This window comes from Oreochromis aureus, linkage group 23 (genome assembly GCF_013358895.1).
Source record: "Oreochromis aureus strain Israel breed Guangdong linkage group 23, ZZ_aureus, whole genome shotgun sequence".
NCBI classification, from domain to species: Eukaryota; Metazoa; Chordata; class Actinopteri; order Cichliformes; family Cichlidae; genus Oreochromis; species Oreochromis aureus.
In genome coordinates, this window is record NC_052963.1 from 13245817 (window position 1) to 13262889 (window position 17073).

The 17073-nt window shown below is 38.2% G+C and overlaps 4 protein-coding genes across 4 annotated transcripts; 2 read left to right on the forward strand and 2 right to left on the reverse strand.

The window, feature by feature from the left end:
* The first annotated feature begins 572 nt into the window (after positions 1 to 572).
* Positions 573 to 2662, forward strand: LOC116321878 (gamma-crystallin M3-like). Its single transcript, XM_039606333.1, has 3 exons — positions 573 to 675; positions 1233 to 1475; positions 2192 to 2662. The coding sequence occupies exons 1-3, from the start codon at positions 652 to 654 to the stop codon at positions 2462 to 2464; spliced, it is 540 nt and encodes a 179-aa protein (XP_039462267.1). The 5' UTR covers positions 573 to 651; the 3' UTR covers positions 2465 to 2662.
* Positions 2663 to 4278: 1616 nt separating this feature from the next.
* LOC116321876 (gamma-crystallin M2-like) lies at positions 4279 to 5100 on the forward strand. Its single transcript, XM_031741819.2, has 3 exons — positions 4279 to 4294; positions 4482 to 4724; positions 4803 to 5100. Exons 1-3 carry the CDS (start codon positions 4286 to 4288, stop codon positions 5070 to 5072), a joined length of 522 nt encoding a protein of 173 aa, XP_031597679.1. The 5' UTR covers positions 4279 to 4285; the 3' UTR covers positions 5073 to 5100.
* Positions 5101 to 5425: 325 nt separating this feature from the next.
* Positions 5426 to 6626, reverse strand: LOC116321873 (gamma-crystallin M2-like). The gene is made up of 3 exons (XM_031741817.2): positions 6618 to 6626; positions 6252 to 6494; positions 5426 to 5735 (listed from the first exon to the last, which is right to left on the reverse strand). Exons 1-3 carry the CDS (start codon positions 6624 to 6626, stop codon positions 5460 to 5462), a joined length of 528 nt encoding a protein of 175 aa, XP_031597677.1. The 3' UTR covers positions 5426 to 5459.
* A 2542-nt stretch (positions 6627 to 9168) lies between these two features.
* LOC116321872 (protein boule-like) lies at positions 9169 to 15013 on the reverse strand. The gene is made up of 12 exons (XM_031741816.2): positions 14930 to 15013; positions 14803 to 14841; positions 12640 to 12768; positions 12457 to 12548; positions 12247 to 12301; positions 12054 to 12129; positions 11710 to 11870; positions 11256 to 11327; positions 11112 to 11147; positions 10913 to 11029; positions 10545 to 10637; positions 9169 to 9975 (listed from the first exon to the last, which is right to left on the reverse strand). The coding sequence occupies exons 2-12, from the start codon at positions 14827 to 14829 to the stop codon at positions 9829 to 9831; spliced, it is 1005 nt and encodes a 334-aa protein (XP_031597676.1). The 5' UTR covers positions 14830 to 14841; positions 14930 to 15013; the 3' UTR covers positions 9169 to 9828.
* Between the last annotated feature and the right edge of the window lie 2060 nt (positions 15014 to 17073).

Below are 17073 nucleotides of genomic sequence, written 5' to 3' on the forward strand. Positions count from 1 at the left end.
AAAGAATACTAGATATTTAAATTAATAAGGTTCAGTCCTGATAAATCACTGATGATTTACACTCAGACTTGTGCATATGCACTGTTAATAAATGAAGGCTGTTGACCTTTGACAGCTTTAGCGGTCAGACACAGGAGCTCATTTCTGACTGAGTTAATGTTCAATTCAGTGACTGCAAGTTGGCCAGTTCCTGTAGCTGCACAACACCCAAACCTTGACTGTTGGTTTGAGATGTTTGTGCCGATATATGTTTGGTTTTTCTCACGTGTGTGCATTATGGCTTAAACATTTCCACTTTGGGAGATGCATAAGCCATACTTGTTCAGTGTTTGTCTAATTGAACTTTAACATTTAACATGCTAACCGAAGCCTGTAGAGTCTGAGATGTAGCTGCTTGGCTTTTTGTAGTTTCTCTGAGCATTGTACGGTCTGACCTGGGGGTGAATTTGGGTCCACTCCTGGGAAACAGTGGCATTGTGTTAACACACACCTGAATGCTCCAGATGAGCGACCTATCAAAATCTCTGCTTTTGCAGAAGTGCTCACACTTTCAGTGATCAGTCACCCTGGATTGAATAAGCAGTTAAAAGAGTGGATGGATTCTATTGTTTCAGTCTTGCCATAAAACTAAATGCAAAGTTTGTCCTGTTTATGGTGTGGAAAATGCATCGTCAAGTGAGTTGAGAACTGCACTATTTCGTCTTTCAAATATTATATATCTATGAGAAAATCAAAGCTTTTTTTTCATCTTTAAACACTATTATTCAATGCTCTACAAATATAAATGTGTCCTATAATGAAAAAGATGTTTGCTTTGTCACCAATTAATCTGTACATGTCAAATCTCAGTAATTGCAGTGTTCACAGTTTGACGTGTAGTACAGTAGAGACTTCCATACTGATGAGCTGACTCAGTGATTCCGTACAATTGAGGCAGATTCTTTTGATGTCACATGATGCATAAAAGGCAGCGCGCCAGTGAGAAAAACAACAGAAATCAAATCGTGCGACCATGAGTGGAAAGGTAATGCAGGGTACAGATCCCAGCAGCAGCTAGTGTAGGACATTGAACTCTATATATACTGTGTCAAACTCAATAGTATTTTTATTCTGTAACTTCTGCCGTGCAGCACTGTCTGATATGACTTACTCTGACGATAATCTCAGACACTCTGAACACTTTCTCTCTGGAAATAGTCTCACACAAACACAATTTGTGTCTTTTTCTCTAGATCATCTTCTTCGAGGAGAGTAACTTCCAAGGCCGCTCTTTTGAGTGCGTCAGCGACTGCTCTGAGATTGCCTCTCACTTGAGCCAATGCAACTCCTGCAGGGTGGAGAGCGGGACATTCATAGTCTATAACCAGCCCGACTTCATGGGCCAGCAGTACCTCCTGACCAGGGGAGAATATCCCGAATGCACGAATACCTTTGGCTTCAACGACTGCATTCAGTCCTGCCGCATTGTCCCTGCGGTAAATATGAGTATAATATAATCATTTGTAAAGACGAGGACAGTCAGCAATGTAAAGGATCAGTCTGATGAATTCATGTGTAACCCAGTAGATGAGAAGCTCAACTTCCTTGTGTGAAGCAGAGGATATGTGTTCTATATATGAGAGGATATGTGTTCTATATATGTCCAGCATATAGCTTCTATCACGCAGTTTTATCTCTTTTTTATCATTCTTTTATCTCTCTTTCCAGAAACACAATTTATGTTTCTATAAAGCAATTTGCCACAAATGTGAATGTAGCCTAGTACAGCCCTTAAAGCCATAGAGAAAGTGCATAAAGTAACCAGTCTAAACTCTAGCTAAAAAATTGATTGTTTTTGTCACATTTATTAGTCATGAATGTACATTTTGTATCAAAGCTGTTTTATGTATAGATCTTATAGCTCTAGCCTATAAGATCTGCTACCTGTTAGCATGCTACCTAGCAAGAGCTTAAGGACTTGTGTTACATTTTTCAAAAGACAACTTTCCGGAACTACTATTAAGATTCCCACGTGACACAGCAGGGCACACATTCTTCAACAAAGTTAGCATATAGCTTATTCTCATTTCCTTTCCAGGCCTAAAGCAATTTTCGGGTTCCTCTGCATTAGCATTAGCTGGGTACATTTGTTTTGAGCTACAAAATGACGATTTCATTCCTTTAAAATATATACTTTTTATCACTTTTACAGCACAGGGGACTTTTTAAGATGAGGATCTATGAAAGACCAAACTTTGAAGGCCAGATGCACGAACTGACAGATAACTGCAACTCCATCCAGGATAACTATCACATGTCGAGCATGCAGTCCTGCAACGTGATGGAGGGCTACTGGATGATGTTTGAACAACCGAATTATGAGGGCCGGATGTTTTTTCTGAAGCCAGGAGAGTACAGGAACCTCAGAGAAATCGGCAGTAATGACATGAAATTCAATTCAATCAGACGTATCACAGAATCTTAACTGTCCCATGACTTTTGGTTGGCTAAAAGGTTTTGCAGATGGTTTGTCAGATTAATATTAACAAATTGTCAAAGGCAAAAAGAGAAGGCTTTGTTTTTATCCTGAAACTGTGATTTGTGCATTGTTTGAATGTAGTTTCAGCTGTAATGTATAATTTACTGTGAATTGACCTCTTTTACTGTGTGGTGCACATAATAAATAGACTGGATGCATATCTGTGTAAGTTGTTTTACAACTCAGTCCTCAATCAAAATAAATAGCTGATTTACCCAATCATATATGTATATTCACAGTTCACATATTGATGGTTCTAAATCTTTAAACCCACTTAAATAAATACATTATAATTTTCTATATTTTTTATTTAATAAAAATTGGCTAAAAACAACGGCAAACCAGTTTTATATTTTGAATAATCAGTAACTAACACCATTTTGCAATCTTTTTTGATATTTCTGGTAGAAGAATTGCTCTCATTTGTATAATATACAACTTTACATACAATACTGTCATTCCCTACTTTATCATCTTAATAGATGATAGATGTATCATCTATTTTTCAGTTTTCACTATACTGGATAACTGTATTAGGATTACATGAATGGTTCTTCTTAATTTCCTTGAGTTTTTGTTTGATAGAAGGGAAAGTATTTTATAAGGGTTGAATTCTGATAGACCCATTGTTTACTGACAAAGTTATACCAGTAATATAACTATAGTAAAGCAAACTGACTGAACAAGCTGACCCCTATATGAAAAAGATCAAGTGTTGCACTTTTGGTAAATGTGGGTTTTTAATGCAATAAAACTTTACAGAAATATGTTTTATAGACTTTACAACTTTGCAAGGTTCTGATATGAATAATTACAATGTCACAATAAGCCTCTTGCAGTGAAAATGCATGCTGTACAACATATATATATATAGATGACTATAATTGTGATTAAGACTATAATCATGCTTTAAATTAGGCAATACTACTTTGACATGATGCTCCTAATCCACAGTATCGACACTGATTAATATGCAAAAAAAATTAATAATGATTTAATTGTCATATAATAAGCAAAGAAATCAAATAATCCTAACAATACAGATTTAAATGTATCGATGCAATAATAATAGCACGTTATACTTGATGCTGTATCTCCAATGCATTAAATAATCACAGAGTGTATTAAACATCGTATCAAAAAAAGCTGATAAGAACCAAACAAAAGCACAACAGACAAGACGTTGTTTAAAACAACTTGTTTGCTGACATAAAAAAAGTGGTTGAATTGCTGGACCTATAAAAGGCTGCTGCCACTTTGCACAAAGGTGCAGCAGTGGCTGCTGAAAGTAGTCCCATGTGAAGGATGTTTACTTCAGCTTTTATCAATGTTACAAATGCATCATCTTTGCTATTAGCATTAACATTGATACATTTAATTATATGTGATGTGTAAAACGTGTACCCTCACACATGTGAATGTAATTTGGTGATATGTCTATATATTATCTTTCACCATTCCAGTGTAATTACTGTATATGTTTGGGGATTTGTTGACAATAGTTGTCGGTATTTTTAGTTTAGTTGTGGATTTTATGTGTAGGCCATTAAACAAATGCAAGGGGGCAGCTTCGGCTCAGAAAAAAACAGCTGATTTGCACTGCAGACCTCACCAAACAAAGCACAAGAAAAAAAAAATGTTCTGTGTGAAAAAGCTGACCAGCCCAGTCATTGTTCTCAATCACAATGACACAGGTCATCCATGGGTTATAAAGGCAGCCTGGAGCCCACGGCTGCTGCTACAGCGTGACAAAAGTTAGCCGACACAATGGGTAAGGTAAGGCTGCCTTTTTTAAAAAAAAAAAAAACCCTGTTCCTTTTGTGCTTCTGCATACCTGCATGGACTATTCTTCGAAAACCAGTGACGCAGAACCACTTCACGTGTGGTATATTTAGCAAAATTTCTTTAATTTAATCGAGCATGCATCTAATTTGCCAAAAATCCCTTAATAAACTTCTTTCAGATCATTTTCTACGAGGACAGGAACTTCGAAGGTCGCTCTTATGAGTGCAGCAGCGAGTGCGCTGACCTACATTCGCACTTTAGTCGCTGCAACTCCATCAGAGTGGACAGTGGTAACTGGATGGTCTATGAGAGACCCAACTACATGGGCTACCAGTACTTCCTGAGGAAGGGCGAATATCCAGACTACCAGCGCTGGATGGGATTCAACGACTGCGTGAGATCCTGCCGTATGATCCCTATGGTAAGTCTCAGTTGGGCATTTTGGTATTAAAGGTTTCACTGATGTACAGGCCAATAATTGTAATCATCATTTCTGCAGCACCAAGGCACTCACAGACTGATGATCTACGAGCGCCCAGAATTTGGAGGACAGATGATGGAGCTGACTGATGACTGCCCCTCCCTGTATGAACGCTTCCATTTCAATGACATCTACTCCTGCAACGTAATGGATGGCTACTGGATCTTCTACGAGCATCCTCATTACAGGGGACGCCAGTACCTGATACATCCTGGTGAATACAGGAGGTTTCATGAGTGGGGAGGCATGAGTCCCAGGGTTGGATCCATCAGACGCATCATTATGTGAGAAAACCGAAGATATTTCATGTGAAATATTTTAAAAAGTACTACCAATAAATCTAACTAAAGACCAGAGTGGTGTCAGCTGCTTTTTTTGTTTGTTTGGGGATTTTTTTGTTTTTTTCCTGGTTGCTTAAACTTTTTAGAATCGTCTGGAATATTTAAGGACTGATTGCTTCTCGTTACCTCTGGAGAAAGCGGCATGAAATGGTCTAAGTCAACACAAACATTTCTTGTCAAACAAACTATTCTTATACAGGAAGTTTGGAAATGTTACAGGAAAAAAAATGTTTAAACATCAAGGCCGTCTTCTTTTGGATAAAGACATAAACACAAGCAGTTTAAGCCCAGCATGTTTATTGAGAATAGACAAAGGAACAAGGTTCAGAAGGTTTTAATTAAAGTCGGTGATTCGCCTGAGAGAGCCGATCCTTGGACTCGCACCGCCCCAGTCATTGTATCTGCGGTATTCGCCAGGTCTCAGGTAGTAGGTCCTCCCCCTGTAGTTGGGCTGGTCGTACAGCAGCCAGTGGCCGTCTACCACATTGCACGAGTTAATGTCAGACATACGGAAGCGGTCCTGGACGTTGGGGCAATCGTCGCTCACCTCCTGCATTTGGCCGGCCATATCTGGACGCTCATACAACTTGATTTTGTAGGAGCCGCGGTGCTGCAGAACAATGTTTATTAGTCAGACACTATGGAAGAGTAAAACAGTCCATCTAAGACAATCTAATGGAAAAACACCCTTAACCAAAAAGTTCTTCTTCAGTTTGTTTCTTTTGTGGAGCAGGGACTACCACATGGTCCCAGCATCTCCTGAGCCAACTGGATGTGGGGAACCAAATATGATGGAGGTTTTGGTCAAACATTAGCTGTCAAGGATTTATATTCTAAAATGTTCCCCAAAACTAACTAAATTTATATCAATTTTATCCACAGCTGTCTAATAATAATGACAGTTCTTTTACAAAGTTTGTGTTAGAGCTTCTACCTGTTGATCCAAGTCAGCCTTTATTTTACTTTAGCTTCTTCCATTTTGTTCATTTGAGTTTTATTAATAATTTGTTGAGCACATACGTGTCTTCTTTCTTTGACCTTGCTTTGTAGTCCAATAATTTAACAATTCAGCATGCCCACTTCTAAATATTAACTCATTGCATCTTTAATACAATCTTATGCTTACCATGGGAATCATGCGACAGGAGCGAATGCAGTCATTGATTCCGATCATGCGCTGGTTGTCGGAGTACTCCCCCCTGCGCAGGAAGTACTGGTGGCCCAGATAGTGAGGTCTGTCATAAACCATGAAACAGCCGCTCTCCACCCGGATGGAGTTGCAGCGGTTGAAATAGGGGTGCAGGTCAGCACAGTCGCTCATGCACTCATGGTGCCGACCCTGGAAATTTCTGTCCTCGTAGAATATGATCTGCAAAGTATGTCACAGCATTGACGAACTTTTAACTCCTTTTTCGTTCAAACGTCTATCTCAAGGTTAACGTTTTGCTTTGGTTTTTAATTCTGTATTTTCAGTAACACATAATAAACTTACCTTTCCCATTGTTATTTTAGTGGGGGCCCGACTGATGCTCAATAGATGCCCTCTGTGCCGCTGTCCTTTTATATAAAGTAGCTGTGTGATGGCACAGCATAAAGTATTGTCATCCAAATAGGTTTTATAAAACAAATCTGGTTATGTATAGCGACGCACCGCAGTGTGATGATGAGTTATTGTTGTCCACTTTTCACACGTTCATCACTATTGATCAAAACACCATAGTTTGCTAGTGACCCACGGGTCAGTGATCACATTATGTGCAAAACAACTGCGTCCTTCTCATTCAAATAGATTCCTAACTGTACAAATGCCAGGGCCGGAGTAGGTCTTTTTCCTGAATTTTGTCATTCAGGGATCCTGGATGGCTCTGAGGGTCCAAAGGCTACAGTTGTTTGTTTGTACCTCAGGCTGTTTTGGATAATCAATATTTTCTACAACAAAAATGATGAAATCTTGTTTATCTTGTTGTAAACTTGATTAAGGGATAATTAAATCTACCTTTATTGTTTTTTAATTTGTTTTTTTAATTGATTTTTTATTTATCTAGCCATAATCACAGAACTGCTGTGGCCCTTAGTGTAATGTAACAAATATTAGAGCTAAATAGCAAACATAGACACTAAAGCCTCCATTGAAATGATAAACATCAATATTTGTGTTTGTATTGACATCAGCATTGCTGCAGTGCCTAAGTATAGTGTTTAGCTTGGACATTAAGTCATCTTTGCATATATTTCAATCATTTTTGGAAACAGGCTAAACTGCCTTTGAATTAATTATTTCATTTTTAGCTTTGCTGATGTTTATTGTGGGTTTTTGAATGGAGGCTTCGCACAGTAACCGCTGCCTTGTACACCCCCATTTAGGACCTATGATAACACATGCCTGTACGTAATGATAACAGAAACACTAAATACAAAACCTAACATTTTTATGGTATGGTTCCCACTCTGTTTCCATGAAATGGTTTGTGTTTACATTATTGCCTGTATTTTCTATTGTCATTTGACATTTTTTCATGGAAACCTGTTATTTATCCAGTATTATTTGTCAGTTGATATTATTAATAAAGATTACAGCATTGTATATACACATGACACAGTATTGAGAACAGTTGGTTTACATTGTTTATTTACCTATATAAAGGAGGAAAATCCAAGCCAAAGCTTCAGTATGCCACTTTCACTATTTTCCAAGTAAGGCCTAAAAGTGACATCATAAAGTATGAAGCATTTTATCTGATTCAGAGGCTGGGAGACTGTGTAGTAGGGTAGTTTGCTCCCTTACACTAAGCTTGAACAGGAGACCTTAAATATGACACCATTTGCCACTTCTGGGCCACAGAATCTATTTTAATGTGTTGTAATATTATGTATCAGTCAATATATTACACATATGTGAAAACGTACTTTCAGTTTTACAGCAGGTAAAGCAGATCTTGAAAACTGGAAAAATTCTTAAAGTGACATAAAAACAGTATAATGCTACTTATGGCACAGACACTCACAGCTTTTTTATAAACTTCAACCTAAGGTCACGAGACTCAATCTCTTGTTATTCTAATAAGCTGGCATTTTGTTGGCTTTGCCACTCTGCCAAGGTATTTATCCCATTCATACACATAAAATCCCTGATTCATCAGTGCCAGACTGCTCCATTATTCAGCTCCAATTATCCCATACAGTAGCCACATATATAATGTCTAGAGTTTACAAATCATTTAGAGCATTTAAAAAACTATATTCATCCCATCTGTGCTAAACTGATGTATGCAGATTTAATATTCATAATGCAAATCCTGTGTTACACACTCAATTTGAAAGATTTGCTCTAAAAGGCACAAATCCTTTGCACTGTGATCATTGCTTTAGAAATGGAAAATTAATATTAAGTCATCTACACCTTTAAAACATTTTAATTTGATATTGTACATTTCAAATTACAAACCTGACTAATAAAGGGTTTTTAAGACCAGATAATCTGAAACTTCATTTGATATTTTTTCTTCTTGCTTCTTAAAATATAAAAAACATGTCCCATATTTGTTATGTGTAGCTGTTTATTTACACTTTAAGTACACTTCGCCTGACTGCTTGGAGCAACTGGTTGTTTTGTTTCTGGCAAACAGGGAAGTTACAGAGTGCCCTCTTGTGGACAAACTGTGCAATGTCAGTAATGATAACACAGTTGAAGGGTGTTTCTCCCATCTCTTCTTTACTTTTATCATTTTCACTTATTGGCTGTTCTAATTCCTAACACCGACACATAAGCAAATAGCGATTATAAGCCAATAACATCAATCTACCGATAAATCAGTCTGGCTTTACTTGATTTTTTCTCCCATTTACTTTAAATCTTCATATTTAAAACATGCTGTTATTTTAAACTGTTAAATATGTTTCCCATTTTCCATCCTTTCAGGCATAACCACTTCAGAATTGCTGCCTACAAATGGAAACAACATGGTAACTACACCAAAGGAAACATTTATTACCACTGAAGAACTTAAAATTACGTGAGAACAAAACAAGCTTTGGTGGTCATGTGACATTACAGAGCTATTATTTTTATTATTTCTCAGTTTTACAGTTTGCTTTAAGCTTGAAAACCTCAAGCAAAATACAGAACAAAAGCAAAGAAAATGAACAAAGATGAACAGCAATGTCATAAAATCACACAGACAATTTTAAATGTATAAATGTATAAAAACTTTGTCTATTTTAAATGACTAAGGACAAAAAGCTGGAACTGAACAAATTACTATAAAACTGACAGTTAGACTTGATATAATTCATATTTAAGTTGAAGTCCAAATTTCAGTCTTTACCATGAAGGACATGACTGGACTGTAGGGTATAACTTATTACTGCAAATGAATATCTTCAGCTTTTATTTTGCTCAATTCAAGATATGCTATGAATACTTAACGTGTTTTCACACAAAAGTAAATGTTTGTTACTGGGATACTTCACCACTGCTACTATTTGTGCCTAAATGTTAAAAAAAAAACAACAACAACAACAAACAATATAGCGTAAGAAAAGAACCCCACTGTAACAGTAAACCTCAGTCATCTGAGTGCACAACTAGATGAAAGCTCACCTTTATGTTGTAAGGCTGAGGTTTATCAGCTACCCATAGGGCAAAAAGGAAGTGACTAAAATTAGATGTGTAACTCGTTTCTCTTGTAAAGTCCTCAGTGGATTTAGTCTACATTTGACATTTGGGGAGTGTGAAACATGGAGGTGTCTGGAGGCTCTGTTGATTCTGGCAGATGGTGGTATTCCTTGTGATGGATGTGGCGGCGGTGCCTTGGCTTGTGATGGACCCACGAGGGTGGAAACTTCTGATTCTGCAGAGGGAGAAAAAAAAAAAAAGTAACACACTATGACTCAGTGAACACTGTTACACTAACCATGACAGAGTCAGAGGAGAAGCAGTGGTCCAGTCTGACACTGGGTGTGCCAGAAAATAATTTCCTCATTTAGGCTCCATCCATCTAACTTGTACTCTTACTTTGGCACTTTGCCATCCAAGAAACACCATGCAGAGAAAGCAATCTGGTGATAAATAAGAGTGCTAGCTATAACGACACTCTTATTTATCACCTGCACCTGAACCCTCCCCTACTTAGACACAGAGACCTATTATTATTTTCTTTACTTACTGTCATATATACTTTGCTGTAATGATGGATGTTCACATTAAACATGGCTAAAGTTTAAAATAATCACGTTAGTATACAAATTAAACCCTGTGAACCAGATGCTAAGGCTTCAGACTGGTCTAAATACTGGTTGTGCAGATATTTTTTGCCTCTTGGCTCTTTATGATGTCAACAAGAGCACAGAAGCTCTACCCACCTGCTGCCAGGACCTTTAATTTATGAGCTGGCTTACAGGAGGGATATCCATTTCTTACCTTTCCAGGGTCAGGCTGCAGAACAGCAGGTGCCATTTCTTCTGCTCTCTGAGGATACACTGGGTAAACATGCTGCACTGTTGGCTCTAGAAACTGCAAGAGGAAAAGGACAGAGTAAGTGCCTCCTCTGAAAAGCATGTTTCCTCAATATTCATGGCAGAATTATAACATGGTACTTCATTCAAAATTACACATCAGAGGATTTTGCACACAAGCTACAAATATAGCAGAAAGATTGAAGGCATTTTACAGTTATGTATCATGTCTTATCTATCGTCAAGTTACAAAAACAAAATAAAATATACTCAAGGGAATAGATACAGTTAAATAAATGTGCAACATTTTGGTTTTCCTTGATGAATCTGCACCTCCACTGTGGAGTCCTCCATGAACAACACAGGTGGCTGAACAGAAACTCCATCAGCAGGCAGGTAAACATATTGTGACTGCTGGGGGTACAAGACTGCATAGGACGGCATCTGCCACTAGAGAACAGACATCAAGAACAGGTCAAAACTGGCCAAACGCTCCAGAGCTCAAGCTAAAGGCAAGCTGCAGTTTGCCTACCTGGGGGGTATTCCACTGATACTGGTTTGGGACGCACTGCAGTGAGAGTGAGGCAGAAAGAAAGCTTGCTGTTAAATAACTTGCTGTGCTTGTTAAATGGCACCAATGGGAGAAATGATTGGATCCCTGAAAGGCTGAGCTGACCTGGTAGTGGTGACTGGATGGTTGCTCATACACAGGCTGATAAGGATGGGGGACCATCGGCGAAGATGGCGGCTGGAAGAAAGTCATCAATCATGCAAATATATAACATTAGAAAAGAGCTTCTGATTAATCTGCGTTACTCCAACTCTATCTGGAGATGCAAGTTTGGTCTTTGTGGGTATAAATTTGTCTCTTTTAGAAAAGACACCACAAACGCACGAGCTCTTATTAGACCAGCTCCCTTGGATAAATTGGTTAAAACCCAATTGGCATTCATAACAGCTGATTTGGGGGGGATATGTTATTATGTTATTAGTTTTGCATTGCTTAGTTTGTCCACTAGAGGGAACTACACCCACACCACAAACTACTACCAGCTGAGGCAAACTGAACATAAAATCAAGCCTTCTGCATAGTACTGAAAGTGTTAAATGGGTGTTATATGACCACTTACAAGCCACTGGTAGGAAGGACTAGTCATGTTGGAGCAGTGGAAGTAGGCAACTCCATTATGGTAAGTGTAGGGAGAGCCTGTGGCTGTGGTCAAGTAGAAGGTCCCATAGGATGTTTGCTGAGGCATGGCAGGTTCAAAGCTGGCTGTAGAGGTGCTCTTTGCTGAGAAAAGAATGAAACCACAGAACCATGATCTGGTGTCTTTAGCCATCACAAGAAATGTGCCTGTAAAAGTTGGACCATGAGCCTGAAATTTAGTACTCCAGTTATCACAATTATTTTAGAACTGCTGATAACAATTAATCTACATGTTCAAACACCTGCACTACTGGACCGTCAACCTACTTTGACTTGAAGGTTGATGCTTTCGAAAAGCCGGACCAACACTGAGCTTCTTGTCTTTGAACGTGACTCCATTAGTCTGTAAAAGCACATAAACAGACGTACAGACAACAACATATAGACAACATATTCCAGTCAGATTGCTTGCATTATTATATGCATGAAATATTCCAATGCAAGACACTAAACTACTTACATTGTTGAGGATTTTCAGAGCATCTTCTTGAGTTTCAAATGTAACAAACCCATATCTGTTGAAAGACAAAAGACAGAGCGTGTTTTACTGTGACAGTAAATGTGTAAATAACGCTTATAACGCTTAAATTCAAAGCTGAGAAAATCAGCTGTGCATACTTTATCATTCAGTCGGACTCTGTGTATGAGAGGAAAAAGACAATGAACTCACCCCCTCGACACTCCTGAATGATCTAAGACAATCTTCACCTCTTTCACTGTGCCGTGTTGAGAAAAAATGTGTCGCAGGTCACGCTCATTAACCTTGAAACACATTCGTTTGGTTCATCATTGCAAAAGAGATTTTAAATCATGGTCTGAATCATTTGTTCTACATTATTTCGGCAGCCCTCACCCTGTAGTCAAGTGCCCCGACAAAAATCCTGTTGGGGATCACGTTGCCAAAGGTTGTGCTGTGGTCTGTCAGGCTGTCAGCATAATCATCTGGAAGTAGCACATCACTTGGGGAGGAACTGCCCCCGCTCTGGGAAACAAACACCAAATATAATTTTGTGTGAACAAGTTGTTGGAATGTTTCATGTCCAGCTTTCAAGCCAAGAGCAATTATTTTATTTGTCCTACCAAAATTTCTGTATTTATGAGTACATTATTGTGCAAATGTAAAGTGGAAAATACATATCTCTGTTCACTCAGGCCCAAAGACAGCGTGTACTGGTCTTACTCTGGGCCAGTAAGAAACTCTACACGTAATGAGGTTGGCCTGATTTTTTAATTTCTTTCCCAGAAAGTAGTCAAGATTAAGGGTACTAAAACTTAAGTACTACACTTACTGGACAGTTTATTAGGTACACCTTGCCAATACTGGGTTGGGCCCTTTTTGCATTCATGGCACAGATCCAACAAAGTCCTGGAAACACTCCTCAGAGACTATGTTCCATATTGACATGACAGCATCACACACATCCATGACGTGATTCTCTCATTCCACAACATCCCAAAGATGCTCTTTTAGATTGAGATCTGGTGAGTGTGGAGATCATTATAGTATTGGGTCAGGCAGGCTGTGGTGTTTAAACAATGCTCACCTGGTCCTAAGGGACCTGAAGTGTCAAGAGAAAATATCCCTGATGATCATGTTGATACACAGCAGGCTAGATCCGTGCTTTCACATTGTTTACACCAAAATTCTGACTCTACCGTCTGCTGCAGCAGACATTGGGACAGTCCTCAGCCCAGCAAAGGTTTCCCAGTTTTCCTGAGCCCCTGCACACTGCAACCTCAGCTTCCTGCTCTCAGCAGACAAGAGTGTCACCGCGTGTGGTCTTCTGCTTCTGAACCTCATCTGCTTTAAGGCTGAAAGTGGTGCTCCTTCAGAGTTGCTCTTCTGTATACTTTGCTTGTAACGAGTGGTTATTTGAGTTGCTGTTGCCTTCTCTCGGCTCAAAGCAGTCTGCTCATTCTCCTATGACCCCTCACCTCAAAAAGGCATTTTCACTCAGAGATTTCCCCTCACAGAAAATTTATATTTTCCAGACCATTCTCTCTAAATCCTAAACATGGTTTTGTGGGAAAATCCCAGAAGATTAGCAGTTCCTGACATACTGAGACCAAGAGGTGCAGCAGCAGGATTACTTGGTCATGTGACTTTGAGTCACTTACTTGCTCTGTGATTGGCTGATTACATGTGTGTCTTAAGGAGTAGGTACCTAGCTTTACTTAAAGTGGTCAGAGATTATAAATCCCACTTCTATTTACACAACATGACTCGTAAAATGAATGTAGCCATGTTCATGAGGACATTCTGCTCTGAAACTTAACACTTAATCAAAACTAACAAAATAAATAATTAAACAGCAGGTTCTTAAACCAAAGTAGATGTACCTTCAACCTGAATACATAAGAAACTACAACCACAAACGTTTATGCCTACAACAGGGAAAAAGCAAAAAAAAAAGAAAAGTAAAAGAAAAGATGAGAAGTGTGCAGTCAGCCTGTGGGCTGGGTAAAAATTCAATTCCTTTAAAGATTCACTTCAAATGTCCAGAAAATATGGGGGAAAATTGTCAGGAAGATACAACAGAGCGAAAAATGATTAGCAATTAACTTAATGAGTGTTTCCCTATAGTTTAAAGGATTGTGTGAAAATTGAAAAGAAAAAAAGTTACTCAAACAACACAAACTTTCCAAAATTATCTTCAACGAGCATTAATATTTCTCAGGTAAAAATAGTTTAATTCGCGTAAAGTAGAACAGCGTGTCCCATTAAAGTGTATTTAACGTCTTAGCTACTTTGAATTAACCTATTTAGCTAGCATATATATTGCACAAGTTAATTCCAAGTTAATTAGCATTTTTCTTAATGTATTTTTCACGTAAACTAAGATTATAACCAACAATTTATTGGACATAAAGTAGCTCAAAAGTATCGAAAACTAACTCTGATAAAGTTTATATCACATAACATAACCCAGCATTACTTACTTACCTTAGCTCCGTTAGCTGTTAGCTAAAATAATTGCGCTCAAAGCGGCAAGGGCAAACTTGGCAATGCACTCACCTTTTGGCTCGCCGCTTCCTTAGCCATATTATTCTGAAGCTAAAAAGATAAATGCACGTTACTGCTCTGATTAACGGTGGCCTATTCACGATTTGGCTAATGGTTGTTACACGGCTTCATTGCTCACCTCCGACCGTTAGGTTAGCCTTCACCACTCACACGAACTATGACCTCATCGGTTGGTTTGTGTATCTAGGAAAGCAAAGGAAAGGTAAAGGTGACGTAACATTTTTATTAATTACTCTAAAAGTTGTTTTTTTTAATCTCCCATTAAACTCTGTATGGAAGCGTGTTTCCACCACAGATTTTTTTTATTTATTTTTTTTGTCTTAAGTCAACATTTTGGGATATTATCTCAAAATTTCAAGGTATCAACTTTTCGTGTATTTTCAGAAAAAAAGCATTAACAGCATTCAGTGGGCTACATACTGAACTTAGAAACCCACATCCTGTTGCGCTACTATCAGTCAAATCTAGTACCAATATCCGCACTGCGATATTTGGAATGATACGCCCACCTCTAATGTATGCTCTTATTTTAAGTACAATAATAACATGTTTTCTCAAAGTTAAATTGGGTATTTATGTATATTTTTCCCTAAGTCATATGATTTAATAAAAACGAGATGTTAATACACGTTTTAATTTTTTTTCACGTCTTAATAATTCCAGACAATATCATTTTATAATAATAAAAGAAATCCTTCCCTGGCTTCTTTCTTCCCTTTAATAGAGCAAGAATAGCCACAATGTCCTGTTGGGTTTTGGGTGGGGAAATGTGCTAATTTTGAACCTAAAATGTGCTTAACTGCTGAGTCCTTTCCTGATTAAAAAAAAAAAAAATTATGGGCATGGAACAATTTTTCTGTCCTACTTCAGTCCACATTTGTTGTATTAAAAAGTACAGTACTAAAAAGTGGCCACATAGAGGCGCCATTTCTCTGTTGCTAACAAAGGCACAGGTAGTCACAGAGACCCAGGACGTATCGGATTCAAGCATGTCCTTCTCTTTTCTTTCTGTTTGAATTATAGAAATGAAATTTTTGTTAAATGTGAAATATTGTCAAAGAAATCTGTCTACAAAGTTCAATTCAATTCAATTCAGTTTTATTTATATAGCGCCAAATCACAACAACAGTCGCCTCAAGGCGCTTTAAGTTCACAAATATCTCATCACTGACTGAATCCCTTAATGCTGATTAAACACACACAACTTATATTTCCATTTAAAAGTCAATTCTTTGTTTTGTTTTAATGTGTTTTAATATTATGTCCCTCGCCGTTAAGAGCTGCAGGAAAAAGTAGAATAGAGTGACTTTTCCACATTTCCACATTTCTTTCCTCTCCTGATCCTTCAGGAGCCACTTCAGATGTTGAGCAAAATCCTCACGGAGCCATAATTTGTCTATGATTGGCTGCAAAGTGTTCTGAAACGCCATCATTTGCATCTCGTGCCCCCCCACCACCACCACCACCTTTTTGTGCTCCTCCCTAGGACCACAACAAAGTGACACTGAACACTGAACAAAGTCTTCAAGAGCTGGAGGGTGGGGGTGGTGGCAACCAATTCCATACCTAGTAATACTAATAGTGAATGAAAAACACACAAGCAGGAACAGGATTTTCACTCAAACACATCCATATTATTATGAATAAATGTGCAAACACAGTTTATAATCCACTCAGTGTGTAATTCTTCTCAGTCTGTGTTGCACATTTCCCACCATTACACCCTTCTGTCTCTGGATTGCTTGCCCTCATCTGAGTAATGTGGGCCACACCATTACTTGTCATTCATTTCCAGCTTTCCTTAATTGCCGGGGTGAATTTGCCAACGAGGTCTGACTGTGCAAAATGAGAAGGGCATGTTTGATAATTACAGCAATTTACGAGCTAAAAGTCCTTTTATACTCCACAAAGATCATTTAAGACACAAGTGCTGTCAGGGCAACTCGCCTGGCTGTTTGAGTTTTCTCTGGAAACAAAGGAGAGTGAAGGTTTTATTCTGTGACTGTTTTAGTTTGTCGCTTTGTATTGACTACTTTCATTTCCTCTTAATATTAATTTTCCATGTTATACATCATTTTTCCCCCCACCCCGTCATTGCTAGGGAATGTTGTGTGTCAGAAGTCTTTCTATCACTGCGTTTCAAGATTCAAGACTTTTTATTGTCATCAGACAGACAAATTAGGACAATTCTCCATCACATGGTTCCAAAAAAGGACTTGAATAATATACATATATATATATATATATATATATATATCTACT

Excerpts from the sequence above, each read along its gene's own strand:
- LOC116321878 (XM_039606333.1), top strand. The coding sequence starts at position 652 with ATGGTGTGGAAAATGCATCGTCAA. Across the intron at positions 676-1,232 it reads TGTGGAAAATGCATCGTCAA|ATCATCTTCTTCGAGGAGAG; the intron begins GTGAGTTGAGAA and ends CTTTTTCTCTAG. Across the intron at positions 1,476-2,191 it reads CCTGCCGCATTGTCCCTGCG|CACAGGGGACTTTTTAAGAT; the intron begins GTAAATATGAGT and ends TCACTTTTACAG.
- LOC116321876 (XM_031741819.2), top strand. Across the intron at positions 4,725-4,802 it reads CCTGCCGTATGATCCCTATG|CACCAAGGCACTCACAGACT; the intron begins GTAAGTCTCAGT and ends TCATTTCTGCAG.
- LOC116321873 (XM_031741817.2), bottom strand. Across the intron at positions 5,736-6,251 it reads CCTGTCGCATGATTCCCATG|CACCGCGGCTCCTACAAAAT; the intron begins GTAAGCATAAGA and ends ATTGTTCTGCAG.
- LOC116321872 (XM_031741816.2), bottom strand. The coding sequence starts at position 14,829 with ATGGCTAAGGAAGCGGCGAGCCAAAAG. Across the intron at positions 12,549-12,639 it reads TCGGGGCACTTGACTACAGG|GTTAATGAGCGTGACCTGCG; the intron begins GTGAGGGCTGCC and ends ATGTGTTTCAAG. Across the intron at positions 11,871-12,053 it reads GCATCAACCTTCAAGTCAAA|CAAAGAGCACCTCTACAGCC; the intron begins GTAGGTTGACGG and ends TTCTTTTCTCAG.